Source organism: Schistosoma haematobium, chromosome 5 (genome assembly GCF_000699445.3).
Source record: "Schistosoma haematobium chromosome 5, whole genome shotgun sequence".
Lineage (NCBI taxonomy): Eukaryota > Metazoa > Platyhelminthes > Trematoda > Strigeidida > Schistosomatidae > Schistosoma > Schistosoma haematobium.
The window spans coordinates 19,331,507-19,346,277 of record NC_067200.1 but is presented as its reverse complement, the minus strand read 5'-3'; the positions used below and the strand labels follow the sequence as shown (position 1 = coordinate 19,346,277).

Here is a 14,771-nt window from a genome sequence, read left to right as displayed (position 1 = left end):
GGGTCTTAATGGGATCCCCGGTTTGTGGACCTATTCACATGCTTCTAACGATGTACTATGCCATTAACCTGATCATTTATAGGATTACTAATTTGCATATGGGATAAATGTAGAACCTGAAGAGAATTTATCGAAAAGAATATTTATCGTTCAAATATTAGTCTTTTAATATGACGGGGATCTTTAAACGAGAAAAATGTTATGTTCAAATGTATAAAGAGAAAGTAGGATTCGAACTCAGGACCTTCGATCTCATGCGCGAATGCTTAACTTAAAAAAATGCCAGCTAAATAAATATTGAAAATAGGTTAGTGGGAAAAGAATCAACTGTCTTCGTTAAAATTCATCTCACTTACTCATCAGTTGAATTCGTAGAAGGATTCATGTGTCCTGCTATGAAGAGAAATAATATCGAATAATCAATTTATTTTGAAAGGTTACTTATTTAGACAACGATTGTGCTATTCATAAGGGAATAAATGTGATTTCTTATTGACGGTCTCTTCGTATTAATATTTGTTTATTGGTGGGTATCTCTGAAAGAAAATTACTGGAGTTTTAGTGGAAAACCGTGAACAATGAAGTTCAAGCGCATCGGATATGGAGGACGATCGCTCACTGTCGTGCATTCATTAAAGTTCTAATGGTAAAGAGTTCTGTTATGAGGTTGAGTATTCTGAATATGGAGTAATGGGTCCGATCTGTTGAGGAGATCTATACTAAAACGAAATGACCATTTAGTACTTCCAAGTTGCCAATCAAGATGTAACTGTAACAGATTCATTATTTCAATGACATAAGTTATGGTTGAAATATTTATCATTCATAAATTTCATTATTGAACTAGCTTGAACTTACGACCGCTACCATCCTTCTCATTCCTACAAAGCAATCAAATTCATATGAGGCTATGAATGAAATTTCTAGACAATAGTTGATTTGTATAGTGGTCAAATCATAAGTAAATCGGTATTATTGTGGATAAGTATAAATTCACTTCATTCAGTTATGTAATGATATAGATTACAGGTGAGAACAACCGATTATATTAAGGACAAAATGACAGGGCTACTTGATAAAATAGAGAAACCCATACTCTAATACTTAATTTGTAAAACGATAATTCATAGATTCAGACTTCATTATTCCTGCATTTCCATTCACAATTACTTTCAATTTCCATTCTTTCCTTCTTTCTAGATCTTCACTTTCTTCTACTTTCAGACATTCTATCCCTCACTAATCTTACATACTACTTATGTCGATATAAGTAGCACACAGCATACCAACTAGCATATCAGTTCCAGGCCTGTATCGGTGTGCACGGAACTGCACACTTTCTACCTGTTGGTTGACAGCGTGACCAAATGTAGTGAAGGAGAACACAAGTGGAGATAGTTGAGTGTATTTCAACACAAAGTTTGAGAACATCTCAGTGAAATCTGAGAACCACATAGCGAATCGTTCATTTGTGAAATGTCAATCAATCGTCTCAAACATGACTGTTCTACATGCAAATATCAGTCAATCATGTCAGACTTCAGTGTTCCTTCACTTCCATACCAATCGCTTTCTGTTTCCGTCTTTCTTATTTTTCAGATTCCTTATTTCTGACAATCGTTATATACTACTTATGTGGATATAAGTAGTAAACATCACAGTTACATCGTTTCAAATATTTCTGTTTTCTAAATTCATTGTAATTCAAATACAGTTTCAAGTATGCAAAATGTGAAGTTGTTATATTCTGTTTGTTCGTTTGATTAATCAATTGAATATAAGAGAACAGCCTCAATGTGGTCATAATCTGTCTTGTTTACTTACTTACGTGGCCCGGATAACTCAGTGTTAACGTCTGTGACTGTGAAGCTGGGTGACATGGGATCGAATCCTCCAGGGAGCACCACTTCCCTCAAGATTACAGGTACACCTTGCTGATGAGTGCCAAGTAGCACGAAACCTGTGTGCAGGGTTTCCTGTCGACTACCTCCAACCACCATCTTATCTTAGTCTATAGTGCACGCAGTGTCTGCACTAAATCGGGACTTGATACACATGACATTGACCACCACCCAGTGATCAATCAATTGATAGACGATCATTACTTTATTCATTGTTTACCGATTCATATCAACATGAATTTCCCTTAACACCTTAAGGACAATCTCTATATGATTAGTGAATTGAATATCACTTGACTAAGAACAAAAAATCAATAATGAAATAGATGAACTCACGAGGGTCCCCCTGCTGATGGTTTCACTTCAGTGGCTATAAAATGCATTTAAAATCAATAAATGTGTTGACCATAAGTGTAATGAACATGTACATAGATGGTGAAAGCCAGTGTTTCTTATCCTGCTGTTGCCCAGTTTTCTACTTCTGATTGGTGTTACATACTACTTATATCGTCAGACATTAGTAGCATACACCAGATAACTAACAGAATTGGAGTTTTCTTTTTAATTAATAAAACAAATCGATTGCATTATCCATATAGAATTACATGAACAATGAATAATGTTGAACAGTGACACTTTATTCGTAAACCAGTCGTTGAGCTATTTAATTCTATATGATAATTAAACGGTTTAATTTTGGTGCTTAAGTATACCTTGTTACGAAATGAGATTTCACAAGGGAACTGGTCAGTATAGATAGCAGTTCGGCGAGACTACAATTTATGGACGAGTCAATCGGATGAGTTTGAAGGATCCCGAATTCACGGCCCCAATTTCACTACCTAATGCTCATGTGCGATCGATTCATAGAGGATTTTAGAGAAAGCATGATAATTTAGTGGGTACAACGAATGGGATTAGCAAGAAATTCGTTTATTTGTGATTTTGATAATCAAACGACTTGTGAACCTTGTGCAAACTACCATAATGATGTTGTATTTCGGTGTAATGTGTGTTGTAGGAAGAAGTCTTCTAGAATAGAATTTTTTTCGCTCGATACAAATTAAGACAAAGACAAATTATGACAATTGTTGCAAACTGAATAATTAAAGCATCAGTAACACGGGCTACAATCGGGGACTACATTGTATACGAATGGTTGAAGAGCGTTGTTCAAAAGCGGCATTTTTTGCACTCAACAACTGGAGTACACATAAATAATTTTGAAGCTATGTGATCGAGGCTAAAATAGTTTTGGCGACTTTATCATGGTTCCAGATGCCGACTATAGCAGAGACAAATGGATGATTTCCTCTACCTTATGCATTACGATTTTAGAACCTCTGAACCTCTTTCTAACCTTGACAAGTTTTTGAACCATTCAAAAGAACTGTATCCATTTTAATTCTTTGCTTTTTATATAAAATACTTTTACTTTATACTAACTGTTCTCCGATTGGTTCATCTTTCTGAAAGTCACTTAGGATTCGTTCAAAGGTCGTCCATAAATTAATAGTCTTGTCAGCAGTTCCATATAGGTGTACAACGGATTGATAACTGTATTCGAACGACAGTATTTCGATGTGTATTGTTTTGGTAATACAGAAGTTTTTATTCATTTATGTGGTAAACAGTCAACTTACAGTTATTTTCTCCAGACTTCGTAGGACTATTCAATGAAGTAATCAGAGAATGAAGAATGCAAACAGATTGATTCTAATATATTGATAATATGAATAAGACAAATGTTTATACTATTTATGTTGATAGATATAAGTAGTATGTAACATTAATCGGAAGTGGAATGCCCAACAGAGGGGTGCGTACGTTGAAGGCTCCAATGTGTAGTTTGGAGCGAGGTTTCAGTAGAGCTGGGACAGAGTTTTGAGCACTAGAATCGTTGGCTATGGTGACACTTGAGGAGGAAGCCGAAAGAGGAAGTTTAGAGTTGAAAGTCGATGTAGGAGGAATAATAGGAAGTGAAGACGGAGGTTGATTATGAATACAGTGGTCTTGGGTGCTGTTACGGGTATGAGGGCGGTTATCATCCCCGGTTGCCCACACCGAGGAAGGGTTCTTCTGGAGGTACCTGAAAAGGAAATTGGATTAGAGTTGGTCTCAGTGGCGTGAGAGCGTGACCGCAGTGCCCAAGGGACAACTGTTTGAGGCCGGTCGCGCACGGCCTTTTCGTGGAAGGTTTTTGACGTGTTAGCTCCGTTCTTCAAAGGGCCTTACCGCCGGAGACGGAAATCCGTGAGGTGTGCATTTTTAGGGTCGACCTTTTCTAACCCCACCCCTCCTTGTGGGAAGGCAGCATCGCTGTCATGCTGGTTGTCTAAAGGAAACACCTTACTGTTGTCACACCTCTGTACAGTCAGCAGTACGACTTCGCCTTCGGACCTTGGGTTTGTTGCTTTTAGTCTTACCGCTCTTCAACCGACCTGTCTGACATGGTAGGACCTTGAGGAACGGTTGTTCCAGCCAGTATAGCTCGGTTGCTTCATCACAATAGGCAAGCCCGACCACCACGTCAAGGTAGCAACAACGGTCGGGAATGCCTAACAGAAGAAGATTACAATGAACTGGACAGTAAAGAAATCTGCGAGCAATTGAAATAACAATAGAATGAGAAGAATAATGGAGTATGTAAAAGACAATGCAAAGAAAATGTATCAGTTTTATATTTTACCAAATCACTATGCGATTTTGAATTGTTTTCTTCAGCTAAGTTCTTCATTCACTACATGTATTATATCTGATTTATAGTTATGTAAACTATCAATATCATCTGAATGTGAAAGCTAATGAATTCATGTTTATTCTCGAAATGACAAGTAAATCATACATTAACTAATGACATCTCATGATATAACATAATAGTTACATTTTACTTTTGATAAAGTATTATGCTCTGAGCTGGATGCTTTGGTCGTGGAACTTTCAACGTTCCTCTGAACGATATCATCAACAAAAACTTTAGGTAGAAGTGAACTGTTCAAAGTTCTCTACACATGGTTCACAGTTTGTCTTATAGACCTCGATGTTGATTGATTCTTGTTGACCTTAAACCTATCATTGTTCACTTCTTGGTTGTATCTCTCATCGGTTTGATTTTTGTTCTTATATTTTCCTAATCGATTAATAAATTAGATCGATTTCAATGTGCTTGTTGATTGACCTGAATGCCAAGGTTCTGAAAATTCTCTGATGTTTTTGAAGTTGGCTCTATCCGAAATTTCCACATTTCTCCACCATGTCATAACAGTTACATCTAGTTTTTGATGGAATCTTGTTCTCTGAACTGGGTTGTCTGGTCGTAGAGCTTTCATCGTTCTTCTGGACGACATCACCAGCACAAACTTCAGGTAGAAGTTACATCTAGGTTCATGTATCCAAATTCAAGTTAGTAACATGACTAATAAACAGATTCAAATCAGAAATGATCCTTTATATCTGATAACAAATAGTTCAATAATTATAGATAAGATAATTTGTAATGATTAGGTTGAATTCATTTCATCTGTATTCCACTTATGAGCTAATTACATTAGGATTATATCATTTTCCGTACAAAACAAATTCAGTTATATCATTGATACTGAAGAAGAAGACTTCCTCAGTGGAGTCCAAATATACCAACGGATAGCATACTGCACATTGATAATCTTACAAATATTTAACAATCTCCACAACCCTACACCAATAATTACCATGTGCTCATTAGTGACTAGCTTCGTGAAGTAATTCTCGAAGTTCTAGTGAGAAGCTATAAACAGTGAAGCTAATCTATATCAGGCAGAGATAGGTATCTACATTAGACAACGGAAAATGATCGCTCAATTACGTGGATTGCTTGAAGTTACACATTAACACCGTTAGATAACAGCTAGCTCAGTGGTCAATAGGTTAAGCGTTTGAGCACGAGATCAAAAGTCCTGGATTCAAGTCCCACGTGTGAGATTGTGGATGCGCATCGCCGGGTCGTCCAATAATAGGACGAGACAGACATCTAATGCTTTCAGGTTTTCAATGGTCGTCCAACATTGATCGATTCATGCTCAGAATCAAGAACTTAACAATCTTTACCACCCCATAATGAGAAATATTTACTTATCAACTTGCTAAGAACATATTCATTATTCTCATGATCTAGATCTAACCTGTTATATACTATCTTGATATTTTAGAAGTAAGTTACATTCACAAAAATTGTATCAGTAAAATGTATGGTAAACTAAATATCAGCATATTACATAGTGTTCCTACGTCAAAAATGTTAACTCACTCAGTTGGGCTTCCGGAAGAATTTGCTTTACCAGCTACAATGTGAATTTACAATTGAGAGTTCAATTAATCGTATAAATGTTATAACTTGTTGCCTCGTGCCCTATCAATATATATATACATATAATCTAATGAACAAGGGAACAGTGACTTATCAACTGGACCACTGAGCAGCCTAGAGTTCTTATCGGTCTTTCTTCTTGTCTAGCTCTGTCTGTTAAGTTCAGAACACCAATCTCAACCTCCACGATATGAATCATGTATTTCAAACATACTACGTTTATATAGAAACCAAATAGACCACATTACTTCATACAAGATTCGGTCAAAAGTGGCTGTGAATGTGGGAGACTGCAGTTCATAGTCTGGGCATAACTCAAGAATGGTAAATCGTACAGTAATAGTCCATAGGTCAAAATAAAGCCTGTGATGAAAGGAACATGAATATACATAGTTTAGCTACTTAACAATTATACAATAAAAAAATTATGTATAGTATTAATCCATAAGTATTTCTCAACAGTGACCATTCATTAATAACGTCGAGATGTGACTTTAGATATCATATGTCCACTAGTGACTAGCTTCAAGATGTAATTCTGAAAGATCTAGTGCGAAGTTGTGACCATAAAAGATGATTGCACAATTTTGTGAATTAAATGAATTCTGGATTGGTGGTCTACAGGTTAAGCGTTCAAATATCTTGAGTTTGAATACTACTGTGTGTAAGATTGTGGATGAGCAATGATGAAGATCTCTATACCGAGACAAAACGGTCGTCCAATGCTTCTAGGTGTTTTAATGGTGGTTTAGCATTATTCGATTCATAATCTCAATTATAAACTCAACAATCTTTACAACTCCATTGTGATAGTTATTTATCATTTGATAATCACTAATAAAAACATGTAAACTTACATTCGCCGTCCTTCAATACAACACTTAACAAAGAAAATTTTTTAGACTATTCTCTTCAGTCCATTTCATTACAAATACAATGTATATGGTATATCTGAATGCGTTTAATCTACAAGTTACTAACATTTATTTAAACGCATAAACATTGCCATGAAGTGGCACCAAATACATATGCACCATATTTCATCGCTTGATTTGTGTGAGAGCTAGAATATGGCTTAGGTGTTCAAACAGAATCAGGTGTTTTCTTTAGAGGGCCGCATCCCGAGCCATTGACCTAAAGATCTAGTTCATAAAGCGGTGGAGCATCGTTAGGAGATACAATCCCATAATAGCTAGTGACCAACAAAAGATTCGCACCTTATTTGTTCGCTCAAGATCCTGGAGCTCATGTGTGTAAATGGTTTGGAATGAGGATTTTTCGACCTCCCACTTAGGTAGATCCTCCATCTACAAATTGACTAGAAATGATTTCACTGTTAACCAACATCCATCTCTGCATATTATGATTGTCAATGAAATTAATATCGAGGCAATCCTTACAAGATTCACATCATACTGATCTATTTCAAACCTAAACATCAGTGGTGAGATCCAAACAAACAATACAAAATCAATTTATAGATTTGTAATTAGGTATAAACTTAACCTACTGAAGATAAATTACACTATTACATCATTTTAACAGTGTGTATAACGTTAGATAATCAATTCGTTTCCAAGTTTAAGAAAAGATATAACATTTCACTTACACCGTAGTATGTGTTTCTAAATGTATGAGATAGATAAAATAATCAATTTGTATAAATGTTCAGAAAATGTCTTTCATTAAAAACGATATGGTTTAGTTCCATAAGCATAGGTGGATGATGACTCTTCCTATTTGGGACTCGTCAACTGGATGTACCTGAATCCCAGTGTTGATGTACATTCAGAGACTCCAACTAAGTACCGTTCGCTTCAAACACGATCACATTATCCACTTAGCTACTGAGTCCCCTCGAAACTCATCACTAGTGAACATATGATGATTGTAAGTACGAAGTTGTGGATATTGTTGAATTTTTTTGGTCTAAAATAGATCCGTTCATGTATACTGAGCAAAGAATAATAACAGACATTAAAGCTAGACATTCATTTGTATTTGCTATCCTTATCATGTTGGGACTGTCTAGATATTTCCATAAAGTCAACAGTATCTTAAACAGAGTTCGGCGTTGGCTAGCAGTGGAATGCGGAGACTGACTAATATCAAAAAGAACAATTAAACAGCCAATACAAATAAATTAAAATTAATTCAGTTACTCAAAACAGTGAGTACTTTTGATTTCAGTAAATGACTTTGGGCAATTAAGATCAAATACATTAGGGTTCGAGTTCTAGCGTGAAAGTCAATTTTCTAGGGTACAGACACATCCAGATAACTAGTCCTAACCAAGACGAGGTGGGTATCTTAGATTCCACTGATAGTCACCATCATCATAGTCCTATTGAAAACGAAATATGTCTGAAATAATTTAAGATTTTTGAAAATGTTTATTTTAATACATGCACTTCAGTTGAATCGTTACCAAACAGTGAGACTTTAATTTATGTACGGCCTTTGAGCGACATTGAACTGACCTTGAGAGTGTCTATCTAATAACCAGGACCAAATGAGGATTATAAAACCATTGTGTGAGGAATTAGAATTATGACTGACAATTGATGGTTATGGTTAGAAATCAGATTTAGGGTTTTCATCAGCTTTAATGCCGAAACTCCATTTATCCAAATGAATGAGTGAATGAATTTCTCTCTGAAATCCGTGACTTATTTTCTTATACCTGATTGGTTTCGTCCATAAATTATAATCTCATCAATTGAGTTTAATCATGATGTTTCATTTAACATTCTTTAGAAGGTTCCCCATTGTTACAGAATAGAATCGATCATAGTTCAGATTATGAACAAAAAGCATTTATAAGTAATGATGAATAGTGGCCAGCAATGGAATCCAAGACGCGCGTTTCGTCCTATTTAGGACTCGTCATCTGGATATACCGGCATCAATTGCAGTCTTAAATCTCAATAGGAAGATACAAGTCAAACAATACCAACTCAGATAGTATTTATGTATGAAAATATGATTGAACTTACTTGTACCAGCTTCTATCTGTTTATTAATATTGAATAAAGCAATAATGAAAAGTAGAATAATGTACATCCAATACATTTTACAATACAACTAATCACTAATATGATATTGTTTATAAATCTTAGTTTATATATATATAACCTGGTAACAAAAAAACAAAAAAAACAAACATCAAAACATGAACACCTTCATCTATTGATTGTTTACTGTTGTCAACAAATGAATTCGGTTTAATTAGTTTTATGATAGATACTAATTGAATGAAATGATCATGTCATCTATATTTCATTAATATAGTTCACATGTTCATTTGAATTAAGGGACATTGGATGTTTTTTTAATTGAAATAGTTGAAATCATGATTCAATTGAAGTTAGACTATCATGAAAAACCTGGAAGTATTGGATGACCGTTTCGTCCTAGTGTATGACTCTTCATCGGTATGGATTGACAATCCGGTTTCATGAAATTCGAATCCAGGACCTATCGACTATTGAGCTGGTCGGTATCCAACGGTGTTAATGTCTAACTTTAACTAATCCACGAAATTGAACGACACATCAACCATTGTCTTCTGTGAGTTACTATTTCACAACAGACACGGCTGAACTCTATTGGTCACTGCTTCTCACTAGAAATCGATGAAAGACCTCCTAAAGCCAGTCAGTAGTGAGTATATGTTGATTCATATCAGAAGGGGTTTTGTGGAGGAGGAGTCCCATTGTTTCCAGGTCTTCGATGGTGATCTAGCTTCGAATGACTCATGATCTCAACTATTAAAAAATTACTATAATATTCACAAAACATCTTCTGAGACATTTCATTAATCTAAAACAAGTGAAATCATTGAAAATTCTTCTGCAATCGATTATCCATTATATTGTGGTGTATGCTACTTATGATGATAGATTTAGGTAGTATGTAAGATCGATCAACAGAAAAGAATTGATTATTGGAAGAATCATGAAGGATGTGAAGGACAATTGATGGAAAATGTGCAAATGAAGTTGTAATGTTAGTTGTTATGTTAAGCCGATAGACCTTATTCTAGCTTCTGGTCAGGCTAGTTTACTCATTCTTCTTGAGTCAGGTTTTGACTTTTTTTAATTATTCACTTCTTAACCCTGACTGTTGTTATATGGGTATGTGTACACATCTTATTCCATTCATTACATGCCAGTAACGTATTTTTATCTGGCTATAAATATTGATTAAATGGAGTTTGACTCATACGTCCTCTCCACTGCGCGTCCTTTCGTTTCAAATCACTCTCTCTCTTCCCCGCTTCATTCGTTGCGATTCTCTGATTGTCTGTTCACTGCAGTCGTTGGTAGGCTCATTGAATTGGATGACGTTCATTGTAATGCCCTCTCTCTTCGTTTTGAAAGAGGCTTCGATTATTCTTGGCCCATGAAATTCCCATCCTATAAGTGCATTTTGTGCTTGTTTTGTTAGCATCAATGCAACTTCTTGTGTATGTACGGCATTTTCTTCTTCATGGTCGGAGTATAACAGAAGCTCCCCTGAAGCTAGTCGTTGTTGCCCAACCTGCGTCCAATGTGTTTCACTGATTCCGAGCACCTTCAGGTTGTATTTCCTCATTTTTGTTGCGATTCGGAAGACTCTCCTGGTCTCCCACATTGTACGAGCATTCCATGAACCTAAATAAATGGTTGCTCTGGTTGTCAGAAGGGGCATCAGTCTCGTGACTTCCGAATGAACTCGAATTTCACTATGAGGCGTCATAACTTTTCTAAACATAGACCTCCTGACTCCCAGGGCAGAGTTTAAATGGTTTGAATAATTTTTTTCTGGTTAACGTTTTTTAGTGAGTTAGTTTTCTATGGGATGGGATCGCTAACCTCATGCCCAACCATCCTACTATATCCGGGCTTGGGACCGGCAGTAGCCCCCGGGAGGGAGCTAGTTTCCATTAAAATTACTTATCTTTTATAATAAATAAGTCCATTTGATAAAATTTAATAATGGAATGAGAAGATGAAGGTGATAAATATTCTAATCGAATGATAGATTCGGGTCTTAAGCTTATCTAGTAGCCCTCAGGTTAAATCTACACAGTGACTTGTACATGAGAGAAAAGGCTCGAAGCATGGAAGAAACGGTTTATCCCAAAGTTCGTTTATGTACAGAACATCAAGGGTTTTTACAGCATTTTAGATGGCCTTGGGCTTCCGGAAAATTCTAGAATGCTACTATACATAGTATAGCAGTGTAAGTAATCATCCAATCAGAAACTCAACATGTGACTTTTCTTTTTCTAGATGTTTCTAGCAAAACTTCTATTGAATAATGATTGGATAAGATGCTACTCAATGTTTTCAGAGCATTTATTGGCTATGTTCGAGGAGTTTTCAGGATCTCCCAACAGAAGGTTATCAGGATTATCTGATTTATTTGCGCAATACATTTCGAAAAATCTGATCTTGAAGCCAGTCACTAGTGAGTACATGATTATTATTATTAGAATAAGAGTTTGTGGAGATTGTATCAATTTTAATAGTTGAGGTCAGCTAGATCACCACTGAAATCCTGGAAGAACTGGATAGCTAGTATAGGACTCTTGGTCAGTGAGTATCTACGATCTCGTACGTGAGACTCGAAACCAGGATATTTAGTCTCGCATTCGAATGCTTAACCCCTAGACCACTGGGCCAACATCTAACTGTTAAATTATTACGATCTTCACAAATCTTCTTAAATTTGTTTAGTTGACGTTTTATCTTTCCATATATATAATGCCTTAACTAGTATATGAGTGATCAGATTATTCAAAATGTTCATGATGAACTTATCATATCTCAAACGATGTACTGACTCAGTAGCTTAGTAGGTAACGTGATGATGTTTGAAGCAAACAGTACTGGGTTCGAGTCCCGGAGTAAACATAAACTCGGATGTAGGTACATCCATCTGACGAGCCCCAGGTGGGACGACACTTACGTTCTGGATTTCACTGCCAGCCACCATCCATCTCTGCCTATAATGCTTGCGAGTTAAGGCAATATTGAGGAACTCCCCCAGGTGAATATTTATAGTTAGCATATTGCCCATACATATACACAGATATACGCATGACGCATATCACACAGAGCACTATATTTGACCTGAATAACACAACATACATTTGGTAAATATTTGACTCGATTTTCGATAGTATTTCAACTTCTATTGTTCTTTAAAAAAATTTCTGTATGAAAAAATGACTTATACTTATTCGTCAAGCGTCTAGAATGCTCTTTTCTTAATACTTTTGATGATACAAGTAGCCTGGTTAGCATATTTCAGCAAGTTAGTTTTCAACGGGATGAGGTCGCTAACCCCATGCTCGGCAGTAGCCCCGGAAGGGCTCGAGGAGAAGTTATGCAAGTAACATATTATTTCTTTAATAATCTATTACAGTAGTTCATACTTTATTAATAAAATAGTGATGTAGTAACATGAAGACCGAAAGTGATAATATTTTTGTGACTTTTCTCTGCATCGGACAATTTTTACTATATATCCAATTGTGCTCAGTAGTTCAATCTTTGTACAATTCAGATATTTAGCTTATCTCTTTCGGATGTGAGGCAGTTACCAATCGAAGACAATGGAAGATGTTTTCACAATTACGTGAAGGCGTATTCATGATCCTACATGTGGGATTCGAACTTAGAGGTTTCTCTCTACTGCACAAACGTCAAATCTCTAGATCACTGAGTTGACATTCAACGGTGTTATTGTCTGACTTTAATCAATACACGAAATTGTACGGCATTAGGCAATAGAAAATGATCGCGAATTACTGTGGATTGAGTGAAGTTGAACAACAACACCGTCGGATGTCAGTTCAGTGGTCTACAGGTTAGGCATTCACACATCAGACTAAAGGTCTTGGTTTCGAATTTTGAATGCAGAATTGCGGATGTGTACTGCTGAATCATCCTATACTAAGATTAAAACGGCCATCTAGCGCTTCTAAGTGTTTAATAGCGGTCTAATATTAATCGATTCATGATCTCAATCAATAACATAAGAAAATCGGATTAAGTAAAGAAGACATTAAATAGTTGTCTATAATTTACTTAACATTAAAATAGTTAACAATGATCATCGTATTCAAATGATGCAGTTGTATATCAATAAGACAAGATGATCCCATCTCATCTAGAACTATACTTTGATAATCTGTTGACCATGTAGTTGATCATTTTATAAACTCTTGTCTATTATGATAAAAGAAAAATTACACCCCCCCCACCGAAAAAAGAAAGAATTATCACCAATTAACGAAAATATTGAACAATGTAAAAATGATAATGTAACAGTGATAAAAACTTTATTGATCTATCAAATCATCAGTATCTGCTAGGTTCAAAGTTATCACGAGTTCACTTAATCTACGAACGAGAAACAAGACTCGGTGACCAAAGACCAATAAGCAAGCTATTGACGCGTCCCAGTCCTACTAACTAGAGGGAGAAGTTCAAGCTTAGAATGTGGAAGTATATCCTGCAAAACAGACAGAAACGACCGGTAACAACAAACACAATTCAAACGTATATATATACAGTGCGAAACCTTCCTTAGGGAAAATTACCAAAAAACATAGTAAAAGATGCAACGGACCAATAGCATTTAAGATATTTCCCACTAGGGAATACTACATGAAGGTGACAAGAGCGCCTTCAGCGTGAAAACAAAGAAATTCAAATTTTCTAAATAAAATTACTAAATTAGACCTTTCCCAAGTGAGTTCTGGGGATCTAACGTCCCCAACAGTATCCTTTCGATTAACAAACGGATTGAATTCATCAGATAGATGATTGTTTTATGAAAGTATTTGTTATATAAACCAGAATGTTATTTAATAGTGGGATCTATAATTGATCTCTATCAGGATTGATCAATAAAACAAGTTATAATTGTTTGGGTTCCAGAATGTTGAAAGGAATAAAGCATATCATATTCAGTCCCTCTCTTTTTTTTTGGTGTAAACCAAAGTTTCTTTACAATGAAATGTTAGATGTTATCTGTTGGATCACGATAAGCATAATGAATGGTAACTTTTGGGATCTATTTATGAACCAATACTCAACGTATATTTTTTATCGAACAATCGCTAAGTAACTAAACTGTTCATATTCATGTTCCTCTTATCATAAGCTTCCATTTGACCCATAGATTATTATTATACGATTTACCATTCTTGAGTTATACACAGTCCATCAATTACTATCTCCCAAATTCACAGCCACGTTGGGCTAATTCTTGTACAAATGTTGTTTCCTATTTTATGGTACGATGTGGTCTGTTTGGTATATAAACCCAGTCTGTTTGAAATAAATGATTCATATCACATAGGCTGAAATTGATGTTCTAGACTCTAACAGGCAGGGCTAGGCGGGAAGGAGGATCACTAAAGACTCTAGACTGCTCGTACGTGTTCTACGAGTCCTTGGTCCGATCGATAATTCACTGCTCTCTAATTGGCGGTATCGTTACGCTATACATTAACAGGGGCACCCAGT

The 14,771-nt window shown here is 35.8% G+C and overlaps 1 protein-coding gene across 1 annotated transcript in view; it reads right to left on the bottom strand.

Moving 5' to 3' along the window:
- Positions 1-9,318, bottom strand: part of MS3_00011151 (uncharacterized protein) — a gene marked incomplete at both ends in the record, with an annotated part of 65,678 nt that extends 56,360 nt beyond the window's left edge. The window contains 8 exons of the mRNA XM_051219565.1: positions 357-393; positions 859-881; positions 2,238-2,271; positions 3,545-3,570; positions 6,187-6,220; positions 7,104-7,126; positions 7,856-7,871; positions 9,243-9,318. Of these exons, the coding sequence (XP_051065109.1) occupies positions 357-393; positions 859-881; positions 2,238-2,271; positions 3,545-3,570; positions 6,187-6,220; positions 7,104-7,126; positions 7,856-7,871; positions 9,243-9,318 (269 nt within the window). The remainder of the gene's footprint in view (positions 1-356; positions 394-858; positions 882-2,237; positions 2,272-3,544; positions 3,571-6,186; positions 6,221-7,103; positions 7,127-7,855; positions 7,872-9,242) is intronic.
- Positions 9,319-14,771: the final 5,453 nt, after the last annotated feature.